This window comes from Enoplosus armatus, chromosome 14, assembly GCF_043641665.1.
Source record: "Enoplosus armatus isolate fEnoArm2 chromosome 14, fEnoArm2.hap1, whole genome shotgun sequence".
Lineage (NCBI taxonomy): Eukaryota > Metazoa > Chordata > Actinopteri > Centrarchiformes > Enoplosidae > Enoplosus > Enoplosus armatus.
Window position 1 is genome coordinate 3,725,966 of NC_092193.1, and position 22,028 is coordinate 3,747,993.

The window sequence follows — 22,028 nt, forward strand, 5'->3', positions numbered from 1 at the left end:
CAAACGTAAACAGTTGTGTCACGACTAGTTTAAGTACTGTGAATGGTCTGGAAAAGCAGACGCCCAGCTCACAGCTGCTGCAGTGCTGCTGCTCAGACGCCAGCAGTAGAAGACTGTAGATGCACTTGGCAGGTCCCAGATGTGAACGTGTGTGAATACAAACCAGAGTTTTGCATGCTCAGCAAACCTCCCTTGAATAAATAAAAATTGTGTGTGTGAGTGCTGGGGGGTCTATCACAGTTGCTTGGAATAATTCTGTTCTCTCATCGTAAGGGTGCCACAAAGCATAAATCATGCATCAGGCTTTCTTAGAAGACAACATCATTCCCATTCAGAACGTATCAGCTTGCGTTTTGGCCCGTGCACACTCTTAGATCACTTGCTGGCTTTCTGCACTCTGAAGATGCCAGGGATAAGAGAGCGACTTAATTATTCCTTCAGGCCAATAGCTTTCAAGGCCCAGCACCCCTGGCAATAACCTCCTTACTAATTATGCAAATAGACCGAGACAAGACAAAATGAAAAGAGGAAGAAAAAAAAACTCTTCTGCACCCAATGTTATTCTCACCTCTTGCTATCTCCATATTCATCTAAAAAAATCTTTTCAACCCTCTTCGTCCCTCCTGTGTTCCCCCATTTACCCCCCCCCCCCCCCCCCCAATAAGTATTCAGTAGTTTTATAATAGTAATAATAGCTTCTTCCGGAGAATCTCAAATGAAATGCCACCTATTGTTCAACTACAGCTCAGTCAAAAATTATTACAGCCATTGGGAAAAATAATGTGTGTTTATTGGTTTGATTCTCAGGTGATGGGCGTGCTCTCCGTCCACATGGCAGTGCTATTGTTGCTGGCGGATGGCTGCCCTCGGGTGCTGGCACTGAAACAAAGAGGCTTTTTTTCTCTTTTTTACCAGGCTAGTGAGTTGACAGATTCATTGGTTTTCTACTCAGTAGCTGCCAGTTGATTGTACTGCAGTGATTCAAACTGTGACATTGATGGGATTCTCAGTGTCGTGCATTGGACTGCTTAGGGAAATGGGATTAAATGGTTCTGTGAGTACACGTGTGTGTGTGTGGACGTGTACATGTACGTGTATGTGTGTGTGGTCTGAGAGAGAGAGAGAGAGAGAGAGAAGTGGCCATGCTGTGCTAGAGGACTCACCCGGACTCCCAAATTCACAGTGAATAACAAACACACACAGCAGGAGGGGGCTGAAGTAGCACAAACACACACACACACACTGTTAATGCAGTAAAGGTCTAACTGTGTTAAGGGCATGCACTCACACACTTTTGCAGATGCAGTCCAACACACTCATTTACAAACATGCAAAGACATTTTTTTTTTAGATATTTCTTTTATTTGTTCCTTTTCATAAATATAATGTCATTACTTTTTTTATGATCAGCAATGTATAACCAGTAAAGCACGGCCAACAACGTCTACACACATTATCCTTTTACCCCCCACTGTTCCGCCTGCTGGATGATACCCCCATGTAGAACTTTCACAGACGGCTGGGACTATGGAAAGCTGCATGAATAGGAACGTGTAATATGTGTATTATTAGATTAGACTCTGACATTTCCAGCCTCTTGTTGTTGTTGTTTTCAAAAAGTCTGAATGCCTGTCAGATAAAATGATCCAGGTACCATCCGTGGCAGAATATATACCAGAAGCTTTAAAATTTTGATTTCTCCTTAACTTCCAAAACAAGGTTAAGAAAGTACATTTAGTTAGTTAGTTTGATTAAAATGTCACTTTGCAGCCTCTTATTATTTAAAGAAACTAACAAAAAACAGTGACCAATGACTTTTTAAAACCACCTTTACACACACATGCACACACAGTCACACCGTCACACCACCCAGTCCCCCCCCCCCCCCCCCCCTTTCTTCCTCCATTCAGCTCCATTTACATCAGGTCATTCACCCATGCTGGCTGGAAGTGGCAGCAGCACCCACAGGCACATTGATCTCCTCGGTGCTCGGTTATGAGAAACAAACAGCAGGCCTGGCTCAGACTCCAGGTCTCCGTATTTAAAGCCCAAATGCTTTCTAAAGACAAACAAACTTCTCCCCGAGCTCAGTACACAAGGCTTTTATGAAGCATTGAAGCTGCCCTTCTTTTGATGCAGAGGAGCCCCCCCCCCCGCTCCCAATTTCAAAATACAGATTAAAGACAAAGTCATGCGCTGCATATCAATGGGAGTTTTTAAGCCTTGCTTTTCAGAGGCAGAGAAAGGGGACTGTTTTATTTTTTCGCCTCAGCACAGGGAAGTTTTTATCTTTATTTGCGAGGGCACAGCTTGAATTAATCATAGTGTTTTGACATAGGAACACCATTGTGCCTGCTGCCATACTCCACTTGGTATAAGCTGATTAGCCAGGAGCAGTTTCACACTGCTTTTAAACTTCAAAATATGTTTTGTGGTTCAAAAAAAGTTACCCTGTATTTTTTTATTTTATTTTGTGAACTTGTTTTTCTGTAGTTGGGCCATTAAACAGTTACTGCAGTCTGATGCTTGATACAGAAGTTGCCTGTTGTCACAAATGAATTCATTCCTGAGGGTGTTGTGCAGGGAGCTGGGTAACTGACCTGCTTTTTCTAAGATTTTACAAGGTTTTTTTTCATGTAGATTACATTGTTTTTCAATTATCCTTCTATGAGCTGAAAGAAAGAAGCATTATTTTGTCAGACCATCGTCTTATTTTCCCATATCTTAATCTTTTTGGTAATCATTCACTGTTAAGACACCATATCACTTAATTATAAATGTTATTTCTAATCACATTTACGTAGTTATGTATGTGTCAGTGTGACTTGAGCTGACAAAACTGTTCAATCTGTAAATGACTCTATGCATATGTATGTACACATCGCACGTCATTTGACAGTAATTGTGGTCGTTCTGCAGAGCAATCAGCAGCTGTGGAGGGATTCATCATTTCCATCCATATTTTTTTTTGCATATGTCAAGAAGCAATACCTTAAATGAAAGTTTACCTCTTAGATATTGTTGAACCGTTGGAAATAATCACTCTCTAATAGTGGTTTTCTTATGCACACACGACTAAAAAGGAAAACGTTGTGTAGCACAAAGGTTGAATGAATCTGATTCATGTGGGAACATTAAGCATAATGTGCTGATGCTTGCAAGGCCATCAAGACTCAGGTTAGCGGGATCTATTCGGGCAGTTTAACGACATGTTAACGGGATAGTTTGACATTTTGGGAAATATACTATTCACGTTCTCGCCAAGAGTGAGATGAAAAGTTTGACATCACTCTAATGTCTGTTCATTAAATATGGAGCTGGAGCTTGGAGGTGATTAGCTTGGCCTAGGATAAAGACTGGAAGCAGAAACAGATAGCCTTGTCCAAAGTTCAAAAATGCACCCTGAACGCCTGTACATCGTACTGATTGACATGTTTTAATCGTGTTTCTTTAATCTGTACACAAGCAGGAATGTTAAAACAATTTGTGGTTTTGCAGGAAGTTTGGTGCTATAAGTATTTCTTGGCAAAACAGTAGCCAGAAGCAGTGATTTCCCGAAGCCTTGCCGTCACCATGAAGTTGCCAGGCAACCAGAACACAGAAGTGCTGGACAGATGGATAAACAGTTTTTCGTCAAGGAATAGTTACACTATGATGTAACTCCCTCTAAAAATCACAAATTGAACCATGGAAAGAACCAGGATGTGTTTTGTGTCCAAAAACGTCACAGACACAGTTGTCTAAGCATAAATGAAAAGATTAGACGAAAATAAAACATGATCTTATTTCCTTCAGGTAACTATCAGCTCTCACCGACCGTCAACATGCCGCAGGATGACACTGTGATCATAGAGGATGACCGGCCGCCCCTCCTCCCGCCGCACCTCTCTGACCAGTCGTCGTCCAGCTCCCACGACGATGTGGCCTTCACTGCTGACGTGACGCCGCCGTGGGCCAAAGAGCTGCCCAGTCAGAACGACAGGTGGGCAAAACTTAAATCAGTACCTCCTTTACCTCCAGCTTTTCAAACACAGTGTAGACACTGTTTTCGCATCAGTTTGTCATTGCTGTTTGAGCTGTAGCACCACTTTTGACTTGTTCCTTCCAGGACTCGCTTTGCTTTTGCCTCAAATTAGGTCTCAAATTGTGGACAAGCCCAGAATTTCCTGCATAGCAAATCCTTTTTTTTTTTTATTTCACCTTCTAAATGCATGTCATTTGAACAAGGTCAGTGTGTCTGCTATGTTATCGGTTTGTGTATATGTTAGTGTGTTCTTCCCTTGATTGCGCTCTGATTGTAAGCAGCGCTCACTGGGGCAGCCCCTCTCAGCCTGATGTGAAGGACCCCTGTTCTGACCCAGTGTTGGTTGTTTTTCACTGTGTGTATGCATGTCAATGTCAAGGAATTCAGCAAATGAATGTACAGTATAGTGTAGGGCAGCAACTAACCATTATCAAATGATCTGATCAATGTTTTCATTTTTTCTATTGATTTAGGTTTTATCGATATATGTATATATATCGATGTATTGATCGTTTCGTCTATAAGAGATCAGAAAATAATGAAAAATGTCCATCACATGTTGTGGCGTCTAATGATGCTCATGTTCATAGCTGTAAAACCTCAACAAACCTTTCTCTTATTTTTCAACCGTAGATTCACTGACCTCTCAGCTCTACCCTTTCTTTCTTTCATCCCCCCCCCCCCCCTTCCTTTTCTCATTTTTGCTTTTACAGCTCTCTTAATTCTTTTCTAGTTTCCCCTCCATCTCTTGTTCACCGTCTTTGAACCGTATAAGTTCAAAGAAGAGAGGTTCTTTGAACTCCTTTAAACCTTTTCACTTTGCTCCTCATTGGACTCTGTCTCCTTGCAACTTTGGTGACTTTTCTTTTTCTTTCTCTTCTTCCTGCCTCTATTGTTATCTTTTATTTCAAGTTTTTTATATTTTATATAGAAGGTGCTAGAAATGTTGGTTATCTATACGTCTCATCACAACAATCTCATCTTATCAACCTATCAACCCTCCATCCAGCTCCCTGAATCCAGACGAAAATCATCCAGACGCCTCTTTCCAAAGGGAAGGCTTCGGACGCCAGAGCATGTCGGAGAAACGCACCAAGCAGTTTGGAGACGCAGCTCAGCTCGAGATCATCAAGACGCGCAAGTCCAAGAGCATGGATCTAGGTACCACTTAAAGATCTCAGTGTTCCTTCCTTAATTTGGGATATTCATTCGATTTCAGGGAGATAAAACCTGTTTAGAGCAGGGACTGAGGTAGAATGTGAAAACATACAGTATTTCCTGGGGGAAACCAGGATCACAAAACTTACAAGCCAAGTGGTAAAATTCTCTTTTTTCCCCTCCAACAAACTTAGAATATAAGATGTGTTTGGTTAACTGCATTAAGAAAATTCAGCATTTAAGTCTTAATAAGCTACTTCAAACTCTGTAAAACCTTAAGAAAATCAGATTTCATGTAACCTTGAGCACATATCCCCGCACGCCCCCCATGTTTGAAACATGTTCCTTATATTTAAATGTATTCCGCCCCCTTGCCCCTTTGTATGAAAGCAGACTCTGCATCTCTCGCCAAAGTCAAGAACTTCACTGTGTTGATTCACCTTGAAATGGCTTCGAACAGTCGCTGATTGCTTTGGCTGCAACAGTCTCTCTGCTCGCACTCTCTATAATCATATCTAATCTTCCCGACCAGATTGCCGCTCTGTGCCGTGTTGATATCACAACAAGTCTGATTGCTATCCTCAAACCCTCTTTTCATTTCCCTGACCCCCCCCTCCCCTGCACCTCCTTGTCTCGCATGACGTCCGATCCTAATTGAGATGAAGCAGTTTGTGATGTTCGCAGCGCTACCTGGATGTTGCATGTGGAATGTCATGAGCACTAACTGAACCCCAAATGTTTGTATCCCTCCCTCTTTCCTTCCCCTTCCTTTAACAGTAGCCGACGAGATTAACCTCACCCCCCGTCCCGAGACCAACGCAGGTAAGGACCGGTGCACTGAAAGGTAGAATGGAAAACTTACCTTCGCCAGCATCACCATCACTTTTTCTTCTCAAGGTGCATAACTAAGGCCTGGGACTGAGGGGTAGAAGTGGTATTTGACTAAGAGATCTGATTCATCCGGGAAGTATTGTTGTTTTGTGATGTTACACCGCATTATATTTTATTATTCGATCACATTTAGCACATTCTTTGCCGACTTATACGCTGTAAATCGTCAAATAAAGTTTCATTGACAGTAACTTAACAGCGATCGAAAAAACGACAAAGTAGCACCATTTGGAATTAATTAGACTATTAAAAAGTAAAAAATCTATGAAATTGGGGAAATTAGAAATATAACCCTGTCTTCAATATAGGCCTATTTACAAGTGTAGTATTTTTGTGAATACATTTCAAATAAATATATATATATATATATATATAAGCTAGTCTGCAAAACATTCCTCCAATTTAACTTCAGCACCTTTCTAACGAATCAAACATGGACATAGTTTCATAAAATCTATTTACATATAGATGTAGGAAACACAATTTTACCTGTTCTTCATCAATGTAGGCAGTCAGTTTTTGTGTTCACTTGGTCAAAACCAGTTTATACCTGTCTATCCCAGGTCCTTCATATCATCTCATATCTACCTCTGCAGTTTATGTTTTCTTCATTTACTCTTTGTATTGAAAGAATGAAAGAGGATTGGTGTGTATTTACTTCATGACATATTATAAAACTCTGGGAAACACTTGTAGCTGCAGAGGTGAACCAGAGTTAGACGACGTTTCCGTGCCAAGAATTGTAAATGAACTGCAACCCGTCTCTGTGGCTTTGCAGAGCAGATCGATTCATAACTGGTACAGGACGTGACACAAATTATACAGGAACAACAATGACAGGCATTAAATTGCACATATTGATCTACAAAATATAAATTCAGTGGCTAACTTGCAGATTATGTCTCAGAAGGGTTATCCACCGCTCTGCTCTTTATGCATTTGTGTAGTGTTCCTTGTGTTTGCTGTTTGGCTCGCTCTTGACAAGACACATTTGTCAGTCTGCAGAGTGAAGACTTGCAGTCTTCGCCACAGTTTGAGGTCGCTGCTGAACATGGTTGTGAAAGCAGTCGGGTGACTACAGATTTCATTTTCTCCCTTTTGCCTCAGATGCAGCTGTAGCACTAATTGTTTTGTGTGTGTGTCAGGAGTGAACGTGTGTGTGTGCGCGAGGAGAGCGAGAGCAGAAAGAGCACTCTGTCCTTGGTTAAGGCAGCGAACTGACAGCGAATCATCCGTCATTGTCATGTCTTGTGTATTTTCTCTGTCGCCAAGACTGAATAGAAGGCCTGCCTCTGGTATCAGGGACTTGGACAAAAGGACAGATCCCACTGAAGAAAGACGTGTAGAGGAGGAGAAACAGGGAGATGAGAGGTTCAGAGTGTAAGATCGAAGCTGTCGTGGTGCTGTTTACAGTAACGTGTAGGTAATGGCTCGAACTCTCGCTCAATAATGAGGTGTGAAGACAGAGAAAATGTGTGAAAAGAGGACCGAAAGAGGTCTTGTGGAAAATCACGAACGGATACTTTGATCAGTATTTTAATACTTTTGTCGAAACCTTTTAACAGTGCGTGGGCAACCATGAGATGGAGCGGAGATTGTTTCCAACTTTCTGTCATGTTGTGATATCATGAGTCGGCAAGGAAGAGATTGTGTGTTGCCTTTTTTAAAAGGTGTATCTGCCAAACGGTGGCAACAGATGAGTCAGCTGAACTATTGCGTAATGTGACAACAAATGGGAAAAGTTAACAACTTAGCGTGCGCTGCTTCTTAAAACCCATCAAGTATCAAAACCCAGAAGTAGCGTTAATTGCTAATAACCAGAGGTCGAGGTGTTTTTCTTTCACTTGCTGATTTTGTTTAAATAACAGTTAAAAAAAAACCCCAAAGGCGTTCAGTATTCAGCACATCAGGCGTTTTCTGTTTGATAAATGATGATTAATGGAGAAGCAAAATTGTTGTCAAATCATTTTGTCTCCATCAAGTAATTAATTGACTCACAATATGGATTAGTTTATTGGGTTTTTAATTGTCTAATTGTTTGAGCACTAGTTAGAGTTGATGTTGTGAAAGGGTACTAATGAGTGAACAGTTAGACAAACAGGTAGTGATACGTTTGATCTCTTTTACTTCCTTTCCATCTGAGACTTAAGAGGAAACTAGTTTCATCATTGCTGTTAATCAAACTCATGAGAAAATGTGGAACTGATGTGAGAGCACTTGTTTCTGGGGATAATCAAGTTTCCTTCACTGCGAATCAAAGAATGTTCTTTAATTAAGACCCATTGTTTTATCTGAATTAGAGTGATCTGCCTTCACATTGAAATTCTGAGATGATCTCATTACACCGGCAGATTTTTTAGCCGATACTGATTGTAGTCATTGTTGAGGTGGATATTTAGTGTGAACATTGTGACAAAAGGAGTTTTTTTTCTACTTTGGAATCTAATACCCATTCAAACTCCCCAATGTTGCGGGCTAATAGATTTCACCCTGTTTTTTAAGTGTCCTGAGTTTATTTTCACTTTGTGGGCCCCTGGTGTCACTTTACCAACTTTCTCTCCACTCTCCAGTAAGTATAAATGATCCATGGTCCATTTACCAAAGCCAAAACACAACCATCCTGCTGAAACCAAAGACTGTGACAGCTCTGAGAGACGAGATATAGTAGCCCTCATCTCCCGAGCTGTGATTGGCTGAGGAGTTTATTGACACAGGCCGCTGCCACATGTTAGACGAGGACACTTCAGTGATGGAGGACAACGCAGGACTGTTGGCAGTGTCCAGAACTTCATGTCGACTTTGATGAACTTTTTTCATGCGTCATAAATCCCTGTGAGAATGAGTCCTGCGAGTGATCCCTTTAAAGTTCACATTACGAGTCCATTTCTGTTCATTTTGAAGTAGGAAATACATCCTGGAGTTCATCATTTGCTATTCCTGAAATGGGACTCAGTGCTATCTTGTTGGGGATTAGTGTTGCTCAGTAGGTGGGGAGTGGCCCTTTAAACTGTCAAGCAGAAATGTTGTGACACATGATATTGACCTCCAATCAGGAATCACCGTAACACGGACCAATAGACAGATATAGAAAAACAAAAGATTTCGACTAAAGTAAAATGTTTGGTTAACTGGATTCTGTGGTTACCGTCTTCCAAGACTTTTTCCAGCATAGTAATTTAGGTAAAAGCCAGGTAACTGGAATTGTGTGAAAGTTTGGATCAACCTGTTTCACTTCCCAACTACCTGACTTTTCTTTTCATTTTGTGGTGTTTGTGTCACTTTTTCAGAGAAAAAAATACCCCATTAGGGACAAACCAACTTCAGTTAGTGTGCTTTCACATAGAGGACTATACAGAGATGACAGAAGCAGTGACATCAAGTGATAGATGATTTACTTGATGCAGACTAAATCAATAACCCTGCTGTTGCCAGTTCCAGGTGCGTCTGGTGTCAACACCAATCTGACCGCTCCTTGTCCCAGCTGCTACACGATAGCTCTGTATTTGTTATTGTAAGCCTGTCACTGCTTAACTTGTTGGGATCATGTTTATCTGCAGATGAGTAGGAGTGTCACTCTGTCCAAACACACTGACACAGATTATTCAGAACTGACTGACTGGTTGCCAGATTTGAAATAATCCATTTATCTGTCTTTTTAAATTTCTGTCAGAGACTGCATGGACCTGATTATTTGCAATTTGGCATGTTTTACCCCCAAAAAAAGAAAGGTAAAATAAAATGAGCATAATGTTTCCCTTTTTCATACACTCTCTATGGCCACGAAGGCCCGACTGAACAGAACAATATTTCACAAAAATCTCTTTTAAAAAAAAGTTTTTCATGTTTGTGACTAAATGCCATTTGTCAGATCTCCAACACAGTGTAAATTATCCTTTTTTTAAGTCTGCCGCTGAAGTGTGACTGTAGTGAATGGCGCTGGGCAAAGCCTTTAAATAAAGTGGGTGTGCAGCGTGAAAAGCCTATCAGCCCGGCTCTCAGTGAGACGTTAAGGGAACAGGACAGGCTGATGAGAATGAATGGGAGGCTGCCAACCCCACTAGCTTGTTCACTCTGCATGTATTCAATTTTCCATTTCTATTTTTTTTTTTTCTCTCTGTCTTTATTCTTTTTTTCGGTCAGTCTCACTGTAAACAAGAAGCTTGGCTTCTCAAATTGTTTTAGCTTGTTTCCAGACTTGCTATTTGAAATTATTCTGCAGCTCTGGCAGGTCATTTGAATAAATTTCAATATATTTTACCCTAATTGACTGTATGAACATTTTTACTTTGTTTCAAGAAAGCCAAGTCCACAATGCTTGGAATAATAATTGAATTGACAAAAACCAGCCAGTCCAGTAAACATAATGTGACTAAACACGCTACCTTTGCTCCTGCTGAAGGCGCAAATCTATAAAAATGTCTAATTTATATCATTTTTTAAAAAAAGGCACAGTGATTTCTTAAAACAGCTGGTCACTGCTGGTGCATTTGTTGGGGGCTGTTTCCAGCCGTGGATTAATATACAAATGGTGCACTAGGTCGTCTTTGTATACTCTTTTTCACCTCTCTTCTATTTCAATTTCATTCTTTTCTGTTTCAGTTTAGTCCTTTCAGTCTTCTCCTTCCTTACTCACCCCCCCTTTCACTCCAAACTTTGTGTACTTCTCCTCCTCCTCCTCCTCCCTCTCTCCTTCCTCCCTATCTCTCTCTCTCTCTCTTTCATTCCCTCTCCTCCCTCATGGCACCCCATGTTAATCTGTCAGGCCTTGTGTATTTTGCAGCCTTCTGCTACAGTAGTTCTAAAGTGACACCACCCAGGGGATTAGGACTCCTCCATTTACCTCCGTACCTCCTCACCTTATCTTCTTACATTTATTTGGCACCGCACACATTCTCAGCCTGTGAAAGGTGCCGTATGGGAACAAAAATGATGCCTGCACCACTGTACAAATAGTCTTAGTTTAATTAAACTGTCATGTTTCTCCTATTTTGCTGATGGTTATTTTCATTCAGAGCCACATCACACACACACACACACACACACACACACACACACACACACACACACACACAATCAATCTGTTTCCTTCTTGGTGAAACAAACAGTATCCAGGTTTAAATACAGTGTGTTGTTGGTCCTCTGAGGTTAGGCATGTTCGAGTAGACCAGGTGTTTCTTGCAGAGATGCTCCACCAGAGCTGTTTACGTCCTTGTTGAGACCAACAGGTCAGTGAAGGGTGAGTGTGTCATTACTGATACATTTCTGCACAACAGAGCAGGTCTTGTACTTGTGTTATTATTGGCTAGAAATGTGTAACTGCAAGTAAGAGAAAGATAAAAAGGGAACATAATAAAGTTTGAATGCAGCCTGAGAATGACGTGGTTTGTTTCCAGGTTCGGTGTTGTTGTTGTTGTCATCACACTTGCTGCGTGTGCTAATGACATTTTCAGTGGACGTTCACCTTGAGGGTCATGTTGAGGCCGGCTGGAGCAAATCCCAGAATCCACCACAATAAAATGTACTAAAATTACTCAACAGTGGAGACTCTGAGGTCATTCTTGGACAGCTTTCGTTGTTGGTCATTTGGAGTTGGCAAGAAGTGGCTTGTTGTGAAATAATGTGTCACATTGCTTAGTCAGGAAAAAGTCTCTCTCATCCTCTCGATCCATCCTCTTAAATCATCCTGTTAAGTCATATTGTAACATAACTCTCATGATAATGTTGCTTCTCTTGCACTACATCATCCTTTATCCTTGAGAATGGTTTAGCACAGCTTTCATTACAACCAAGGTCAATGTGTACATATTGATTCTGGTTAGATTTTGTTTTTTAGTACTGTAGTAAAAGATGTGATGGGGACAAGTGTTATGTTAAGGAAAAAATAGAATAAAATCAGAATTGAATGGAACAAAAGTGAGATTCTGACTTGTTGGTGTTATTTAAATGGTATTTAGCCACTGAAGGCATCATCTGACAGCATTCTAGCTGAACTACTGCGGGACGTATTTCTGCTCCATCCGCATGAGGCATTGTTTGAGAAACCTTATATTAGCCTCCCTTCTCAGCTGTTTGAAGTTAATAAGAGTGATCTGGTTGCTGATTAGCTGAAATTGGTGTAGAATAGAAATGGACAGTTTGTCATTGGTTACCACAGTAACAGCATTTTCCTACAGTACATACTTCTGTATCCTCCCATCAGGCTCTTCCACAAAGGATGTGGGACCGTCACTGGGCTTAAAGAAGTCCAGTTCTCTCGAGAGCCTCCAGACAGCTGTTGCCGAGGTAACCCTCAATGGGGACCTCCCCTTCCACAGGCCACGCCCCCGTATCATCAGGGGGCGGGGCTGCAACGAAAGCTTCAGAGCAGCCATCGACAAATCCTATGACCGACCAGCTGCGACGGAAGAAGACGATGAGGGCATGGAGACATGTAAGATATCCCCTGTTTGCAAATGAGCCAACAGTTTACAAGACTGTTCTGTTTTTGAAACTTCACAGGTTTGATCCCGCAACGGCCGACTGTTATATCCACGGGCAGCTGGGAGAACTTCAACCTCAGTCACTCTATAGCTTCTGGAACATGTCTGAAATATGAAATTGTTCAATGATGACTTCAGAGACATTGCATTATGGGTTTCTGAGATGACACTAAATAACACTGACAAAACAATGGTAATCAATAACAAGGATTGATGTTGAAACTGATAATGTGTCGGCCACTAAAACCTGGATGTGGCTTCTGTACTCGTGCATGGGAGTGACAGCATTCTGACTAATGCTCAATATCTGGCAGCTGATTGTATCTCCGCGTGTGGCAATGGCATATCGCTGTCTGAGGATGTAACTATCTACTGCATCACATGTCATCACACTGTCAACATGAGGCATCTTAAAGAGGATGAGTCAGAATGGGTTCTGTGATGTCTGGAAACAGGTTGCGCATTAAGCTGCCGTCTTTCTTTGGTTAACTGAATTCTATAAATGTGAATAACGCAAAATGTAACGTGACTTAAAATAATTTTCATAGGTATAATCACCAAGACGCCACACAACACTGTCTCGTTCCTGATTTCTCATTTCTTTTTATGTGGACATGACTTAAAACGTTTCAAACACAGATGGTCGTATTCAGGTCTTGTTCCTTCTCTTTTTTTTTCCCCTCACTTAAACATCATGTCCTTATTAAATTAAATACAAACTGGGAATGAGACAGCAGTGTGCTGGTATCTTAAACTTTCATGCCACTAAAGAAAAGTTTCTGAAGTTATCTGAAGTTGATCTTATATTTTGTTAGAGTGACATGCTAAATAGTAATTAATGTATAAGAGTCTGTGTCTAATGGTCTATACTGATTATTATTTCATTGTAGAAATACACAGAGCTCTTCAATCACTTGTAATATGTAATTAAATTGCATTAGGCTCCTTTTGGCACTTAAGTTTCATATTTGTTAAAGTTCTACTTAAAATTAACTGTTCATTGTTCTCCATTCTCCGCCATGTTTCCACCTCTGTCCCTCTTATTTCATGTCTTTCCCTCTCCCCAGTGGAGGAGGACACAGAGGAGAGTTCCCGATCAGGGAGAGACTCTGTGTCCACGGTGGCCGACCAGACCCCGCTGTCCGGCTCTGAGAAACCCCTGGTCAACGGCACAAATCGAACCAAAGAGGAGAAGAAGAAAGACAAAGACAAGGGAGGGAAGGAGAAGAAGAAGCAGGATGGAGGGAAGGAGAAAGACAAGGGAAAAGCCAAGAAGGGCATGCTGAAAGGACTTGGGGACATGTTCAGGTAGGACTGGAAAAAAAGGTCTTGTGAAAATGAAACCAGCCTGTTACAAAGCAGCAAGCAACACGAGACCTCACAAAAGCAGTTGAATTATATTTTTTTAATGTATTTCTTCATGTTTAATGTCAATTTTATTTAGGCTCTTAAAATATGCACGGATTGGTAGCAACGTCCTTCTGACTGAAAGGCATTTTGGTTGTACTCATTCACTTTCACAAAAACCTTTCCCCTCTAGTTTGGGTACTTAAATACACTTTTGCTGTATTATCTGCACATTGCGCAATGTTGCACAAAACTGCCCTAAACTAGATATATACACTATACACTATATACTATACATATATGTGTACTCCTAATCAGAGGAGTGAGATGTGTTCAATATCAGTACATCTTTCCAAGCCACACTGATCAATATCTACTGCTAAAAGCTGTCTTCCTGACTGAAAAAAAGAGACCCTTAAATGACCAGTTTTGGACAACCTGTAATATTTTTTAAACTGATATAACATTTAATAACACTTTTGGAAGGCTGGGCTGCACCTGAAGGAGCTATATGATTTGTTCTGTGAGTGAGACAGATGAACAGGCCTGTGCGATGGAGCCGCAGACAGTGAAGAGTGTGAGGAAACACTAATTAGACTCCCCGACAACTTGACCTTTGTGGTTTATTTTCCTGTTATGAATTCTTTCTCTGCAGCCGCTAACATTTTACCTGTCAAACAATCCCTTATAGCTAAACTGACAGAAATTCTATCCATTACAAACATACACACACATCCCTTTAGTGTATAGTCTATACATTTCCTCCCCTTTCTCCATCCCCTTTACCATTGGAGCCCACCTCATTTGGCCTGCTCTCCCTCCATCTCATCGTCTGAGAAGCCTCTGGGCCCAGCCAGTAATATATGTGTATATCATATTAGCTAAAGTGGCGGTGACAGGGAAGGGAAAACAGGGACTCTAGTCTGAGAGAGGATGGTAATGAGATCCACAGAGATGGAGAGAGAAAGAAAAGATGGAAGAAAGGGAGATGCTGGTGGGTGCAATGGGTAGTGAAAGAAAAACAAAGAAATATTGTTGGAGACAGAAACTGAATGACGGAGACTGATTGAGGTCTAATGCCTTTGTAAGGGAAAGAGAGATAGAGATGTTAAAATGCTCATGGATTAAACTTATTTTAAACTAATGCCACATTTGAGTGTAAAGGTTTATTCTTGACCTTGGAAATAGACAAAATAATCTCTATAATGTAATCTTTGTTGTCAATTGAAAGGAGCACCCACATACTGAACTGATGCTCCCCAAAAAATATTTACAGGAGAGTTACAGCTATTTTGCTATTTTGACCAGGTCCATATATAGACTTCAACTCACTGGTGTGAATCCCAGGTTGAGCCTACAATTACATCAACATGTCTAAACTGAATGTAAAAAATAAACATTCGGTATCACTAATAAGTGAACATACACAACCTCTAAAATTGATATTTATCCATAAGCCCTTAAATACATCTACTGTAAGACTTTTTATTGAACGTATCTTTCAAGATGGAGGAATAGTACGTGTGGCAGGAAAAAGGGGAGAGCGGTGAATGAAAATGGGTCCACACAAAACAATGAGGACAGTAAGAGAGACATTGTTGGTGAATGGGAGCGATGGGCTGGCCTGTCAGGGGCTGAAATTGAGCTATTTGGCCCTCAGGGGTGCGGTAGGGTTGAAGCCAGCAGAGCTCTGTGTCAAACAGGTGGGGCCGCTTCAAACGACTTACTTCTAGAAGAGCTGGGACACACACACACACACACAATGGAGTAATCAGCGGGATGCACATGGACAAATACTACAAACTCGTACATGCAGGCACAGTTCACACTCACACAGACAGGAGGATTCTGTGAAGTGCACAAACTGCATACATCACATAGGCCACTCAGTTTACAAACGCACACTGCAGTAACCTTTTGTCTAAAATCCACTTTTCATCTCCTCCTTCCAGATGATAACGATCGGTGTGTATTGTCAGAACATCAGTGTTACGGCGCCCTGATTGGCTCAATATTGGCCACATCAGATCTGCTCCATTAAAACTCTGTCTGACTGCCCGTTTGATCCGCGCCCAGTGTTTGCTGGCAGAGACAGCTGTGTGCTCCACAATAATGATGTGAGATATATATTCAACCCATCTGTATGTCTAGTCTGGACCACATACTCAATTTAAAGGAATAATCCACCCAATGTTTATTTCAGTGTTGACACAGCACACTTGTGATTCATATTAACTCATGAAAGCTTCAACGTTTTCTTATCTGAACACACGACGTGAGGTAGATTTGAACCAGAGAAACTCCTCTGGCACACAGGAAGTGATGCAGTCAATATTTTAACGTTTGTTAAGAACAAACACAAGACTAATAGATTAATACATTTTATGAGATTTAGTGAAACAAATGATTATTAAGATTGTTTGTTTTAAACCCTGCACTGTCAATATATGTAAAATAATCTGTACTTTTTTTTAAATATCTATGTAGTTTTTTTTTTTACTTATTTATAATTATTCCTAGTGGAACAGAATGGAATAGGAATAGACCTTGATGTAATGATGATTGACTAGGCTAGGTCCTGCTTTATTACCTAAACATGACGTCCTATGTTAAGGAGGGTCCCTTTCCTTTCATTTACATATTGGTAAACTTCTTTGTGTCTTATCAAACTGCCTCACAGCAAACCTGGAAACCTGGCCAGGAAGTATTCTCGCATAGAAAGACTGCACACAGTGTACAACATGGGGTTTAATAGGGTCCCAGCAGGCCATTTTTGCCCCAGGACACACTAGGTGCATATTCCTTAAACTGTTGTATTATTTACATTACTGTTTGCTGTTCAAGTAGAAAAAGAACTAGGTAGATTACCTCATAGGAAGTTTCCAAATCTGAACCAAGAACAGAGTGAAGTTAGAAAATCCAAAGGGAAGCACATTCTTGTAACACCCACATTGTTTGATTGACAGGTGATGTGCGGGAGCTACAGTTTACCGCAGCAGTGAGCACTGAGCAGCAAATGTGTTATTGGAAAGGGAAAGGGGGGAAATAATTTAGCAGAATTTACATGTTTCGCTTGTGTTAGTGTCAACATGTCATGATGAAACAGAATGCAAATGTGTGTTGGCCCAAACCACAGAGGGGGGGGTGTGTGTGTGTCAAGAACCATGGTACTGTTTTTTAAAAGCGTATAAAAGTGCAGCCCTATCACACTACCAAATGTGATGTGAGCGACTTAGTTCCCCTGAGTGGCTTTACAGAACGTCAAGAGCTGCCGATGAGCGTCATGTTATTGAGCGAGTGTGTGTGTGTGTGTGTGTGTGTGCGTGAATGAGTGAGTGAAGGCTTTTGGTGCAGGAGTGTCAGGGGGGCTTGTACTTTGATGTGTGTTTGCATGTAGGAGGGGTGGATCAGGAGTGGGAGGCCTGTAGAAGTCAGAGTGTGTGTTTGTGTGTGTGTGTGTGTGTGTGTGTGCACGCGCGCATGTGTGTGTGTGATCAACAGAGCTGCCACTGACTGACCCTCTCATGTCTCGAAGGCCTCACACTCAGTCCCAATCAAAGCCTCATTACCATCAACCCCTGCCAACACCGCAGCCTGCCAACTCTGTATCCATCTCTCTCTCTCTCTCTCTCTCTCTCTCTCTCTCTCTCTCTCTCACTCTCTCTCTCTCTGTCTCTCTCTCCCTCTCTCTCTCGCTCTCTCTCTCACACTCACTCACTCTCTCTCTCTCTTTCTCTCTCACTCTCACTCTCTGATCATCACTTGGACTCAGAAGCATCACCCAGTCTGTTAGCTTGGCACCAGCAAAGATGGTTCTTGCCCAGAAATTCAAGGGCTACGCTAATTTTGCAGTGGTTTTAGTGTGTGTGTGTGTGTGTGTGTGTGTGTGTGTGTGTGTGTGTGTGTGTTCTTGTCATGAACAAGTGAACAAGTCTGAACTTAGAAAAGGCTCACGCTGTGACAAGCTTCATGATGTGTTGCAGAAGAAGCCCTGCGAGGATTGTTTTTGACCATTCTCGCCGTCTGCCGATGCGTTTTCTCAGAAACACGTTTTTTTTAGTAGAGGTTTGTCGTGGATGGTGGGACATTCACGCGTCTCGCTCTGTTCAAGCGGACAGAATAGAGCATGGTGTGAGATAAGATGCTAATAGGTTTGTAGGTTTACAAACTGCTGATAATGTTGTATTCACTGTCTTGTCTATGAAGTTTAGCACACAATCTTCTTAGCTTGCTAACTCACAAATAATAGCATATTAGCATGCTAACATGCTAGTATTCTGTGTTCAAAATAATCACAAAGAACAGCTGAGCCAGACTGAGTCAGGTGATCACTAAAGTTACATTGATCAGAAGGACTCCTTCAATTTTGAACATTTCAATGTTGTTTGTCAAAGATGAAGAAACAACATGTCATGGGATGGCGGCAAATAGAGTCAATACTTTTCTCCGAGCAGTGAATTTGTAATATTAGGTGTCAGATTTATCCAATGGTGGATAGAGGTAGGACCAACATTTTTGGATTATCACTGACATTTTTGACGTTTTCATGGATGCCATCATGCTGTCATCATATTTTTGTGACATTAAGTCCTGACTTTATCCTCATTCACCACTTTTTGATGTACCGACTGCCCCACGCTTTACTGACATTTCAGTGCTGCATATCCAATATGCCACCCAAACCAGACTTGCCCACCAGACTTGTTTTCACTTTTTGTGCTGTTAAAAGGATTAGCAGTGACACACGGGTGGTCTGCTGAATTGAATTAGCTGAATCCTTGACATTTTGAAGTTGTCTTTTCAAACCACAGAAACGCGTCAAAGCCTCTTTATCGATGGCATCGGGCTCACAAGACGAGGCGGGCCTAACTGTGCCTGGAATATAAGATTATTAAACGGCCCGGTGTCATGGATAATACTCCGTCTCCTCTTCAAAGTTTTACCATTCAGTCATAAATCTTAGTGTTTGTGTATGTGTGTGTGACAAGGAGAGTTAGGCTGTCTTTTAGGGGGCTGTTAATGAAAGTTAGTGGTGTGGAGAAAGAAAGTGTCAACCGTCTCTCACCGTGATACATCACTCCTGCTCTTAGCATTAGCAGCGAGCCGTCACTCTGAGCATTTCAGGCAGCCGCAGTTGAATTAATCAGGTAATGGACCTTAGTCTCCAAGCCCCCAGCACCCCCCACCCCCTCATGTTTACTGCGGTTTCTCCTGCCCATTCCCATCTCAACATCACTATTTGTTGTCGTTTGGGGGCTTCTACTTCTCATGACACTTCAGCAGTTGATCAAATGAGATTTTTAATACATATTTCATATTGCACATATATCATTGCACCATTGGAGTTCTTCCGATGGACAAACTAGGAGCCATTCTGAATTGTAAAGTGAACAATGTCATTATCACAGCGCATCGTAAATACCCCTGGGTCACGACATGCACATTTAATGTAAACACAAAGACTACATATTATGCATGGGAGAGGGGGACAAAATGTAACAGCCAGACTTGAATCAGGTGTGTTGCGATCACGTTGTTGTTGTCTTCATCCTCTTGGCTACCAGAACCCCACTTTTTTTTAAAGGTTATTTTAAAAATGAAAAGTGTTTTTTTTTATGTGATTAATCATTTTGACAGTCATTGGATAAAGTTCACACAGATTTGACAAATCACCAGCACATGTCATGATTCAGCAGTAGCCATCGAATGTCTGCCGTGCATATTTACACATGGCTGGCAACAAAAAGACCAGACGCTGAACCTCTGGGTAGCATCTGTGTGCCGCATGCGCTGAGTGTGTTCACTCCTCTTGGTTCAAAGTGATGCCAAAGCAATGCGGGACGTGTTCTGCTCGTGCTGCCTTTCTGTTGTTTTTTGGGCTTTTGTCCAAAATGCTGCCAGTCAGAGAATTTGATCCATTCGCTTGTAAGTTGTAGGTTTCTTCTCATTTCTCTTTTTTTTCTCGCCCACAAATTCATTTAGATTTCATTTTATTTAGTTTTTTTTCACATTTTTTTCCATTCATTTTTTTCCCAGTCAGTGTTGTTTTCTTTTTTCTGTTTTGTGTCTTAGTGTTTCTCTCACACCGACACACTCACACCACTGGGTTTTCTCTGCAGATTCATTCGCTTGTTTTGTTCTTTCTTCCTGTGTTTCCTTCATTGATTTTACTTTATTTCCCTTCTTTTCAATTCTCTTTCTTCTGTACTGCTTTCCATGCACACATTGGCACACATCACATCTCAGTTCTTTTTTTATTCAGGCAGTTTACACTCTTTCTCTTTGACTCTTAAACTCACTCACGCTCCACTTTGGGGATTTTCATTTCTTTGGTTTGCCTTTGATCCTGTCAATTTCTCTTTCCTTCACTTTCTTTTTATCTTTCTCTTATTTTTCATCTTACTTTGTCTCCCTTTCTTCAGTCGCTTTCTCTCTCTCACACACATCTTGGGGTTGTTTTGTATTCTTCACTGTAGTTTAGTTTCCGGTCTTAATGTTTCATTGAGTTTCTCTGCGTGTGTTCATTTTTTCCTCTCTTGTTCACCATCTTCTGTCTCTTTCATTAACGCACACACCTCTTTGGTTTCTCTCAGCGTTGTCTCTTTAGAAGTCGTAGATATTCTCTGCAGACCAATTTCCCTGTGAATAATCACAGAGGTTCATTGTGGAAGCGAGCGCGGTGCCAAAGTCATTTCTTCAACAGGCTGCAGCTTTATACTGAGTCAATCAAGCTGAAATATCTCTGCAATGGCTCCTGTTTCGTTAAGCGTCACTCCCTCCCTATGAATATGATCACTGTGATGGGCCGCGCCCACGCCATCCGGGTTTACCACTCGCCAACATTAAACGAACTGAATTGGGTTTTAACTTGTGAGAAGTACTTTTCAAATGGTTCATTTGAGGGCTTGATCGACTGGTGTTTCTGTCATCACAGACATACAAACATCTTCAGTCAGATTAGTTGACTGTGAGTTACTGTGGAGGCTGTGGAGGGCAGCGGTAGTGGAGAGAAATATCACATATTTTATGAGCATACCTGCTGGTTCATTTTAAGGCATAAGAGTTGAATATCTTTGTTTTAAATTATTTAAAAGGTGTCCTTGAAATGGCTCTGTGACCTTAGACTTTCCATCTACTCTGATCCATTTCTTCAACCTGGGAGGGAATTGATCTGCTCATGCAACTACACCAGTGATTTGGGAAGAATCATTTGATTACAACAGATAAAACAAAGAAATAACAAAAACATAGTATTATTATTGTAGTTAACCTTACAGCTTAGTACCAACAGATGTTAATTGTGCCTGATTTTGTATTCCAGGTTTGGGAAACACCGTAAGGACGAGCGCCCGGGGGAAAAGATGGATCGTAAAGGCTCCAGCAAGTGGAAGCTGGAGGAGACGCAGGTTTCAGAGGAGGAGACGATGAAGATGAGGATGGAGCAGGAGAGGTAAGGTCTTCGTGATGTAGCACCTGCTGAATGCCGTTAAATTTAGTTTTTCTGCTCAGTGCTGAAGTGGTTGTCTTTGGACTCTTATGGGCTTTGCTACTTTGGGATCCAATATCAAAGAGGGGAAAAAACCTGTAACTTTGCAGCTCTCCCAAGCTATATGAATCAAAGTGAACCAAATGAAAGAAATAATTCATTTTCTCTTGGGGATCACTCACAATGTCTTTAAGCTAAAAACTCATATGTTTTGAATAGCCTTGATCATAATTACAAAGTGCAAATCCAAATTAAAGCTTCTAGGTCGTCCTCCTCCTCCTGTACCCCTTTCAGCTTTCCTTCTGTCTGCTCATTGAAGTTAAAATTCAGAAGTTAGTAGACTACAACATTCATTTCACATCTAGTTTGTGTTCACTCATTCCCATGTTTTTTCCCCCCTAGTATCAGTTAATATACACTACATGACCAAATGTATGTGCACAACATTTGTCCACATATTTGTTCCCATTCAGCCACGGGGGCATTAGTGAGGGCCAACAGGGATGTTAGGTGAAAATGCCGCACCAAACTAATGAAAAAAAGAATATATTTCTTCTTGGACTTCATTTTGTGCTCCGGGGCTTTGTCATGATAAACAAAAAAGGGCTTTCCCCAAACTGGAAGCGCACAGTTGTCTAAGATA

At 41.3% G+C, this 22,028-nt stretch overlaps 1 protein-coding gene across 4 annotated transcripts in view; it reads left to right on the forward strand.

Moving 5' to 3' along the window:
• pard3ab (par-3 family cell polarity regulator alpha, b) overlaps window positions 1-22,028 on the forward strand; it is a 208,257-nt gene that overhangs the window by 132,855 nt on the left and 53,374 nt on the right. For 2 of the 4 annotated variants that reach the window (XM_070919592.1, XM_070919595.1), the window contains exons 16-21: window positions 3,796-3,982; window positions 5,034-5,185; window positions 5,960-6,004; window positions 12,273-12,503; window positions 13,620-13,860; window positions 21,221-21,349. In XM_070919592.1, the coding sequence (XP_070775693.1) occupies window positions 3,796-3,982; window positions 5,034-5,185; window positions 5,960-6,004; window positions 12,273-12,503; window positions 13,620-13,860; window positions 21,221-21,349 (985 nt within the window). The remainder of the gene's footprint in view (window positions 1-3,795; window positions 3,983-5,033; window positions 5,186-5,959; window positions 6,005-12,272; window positions 12,504-13,619; window positions 13,861-21,220; window positions 21,350-22,028) is intronic. The other 2 variants (XM_070919593.1, XM_070919594.1) reach the window with 2 other exon arrangements.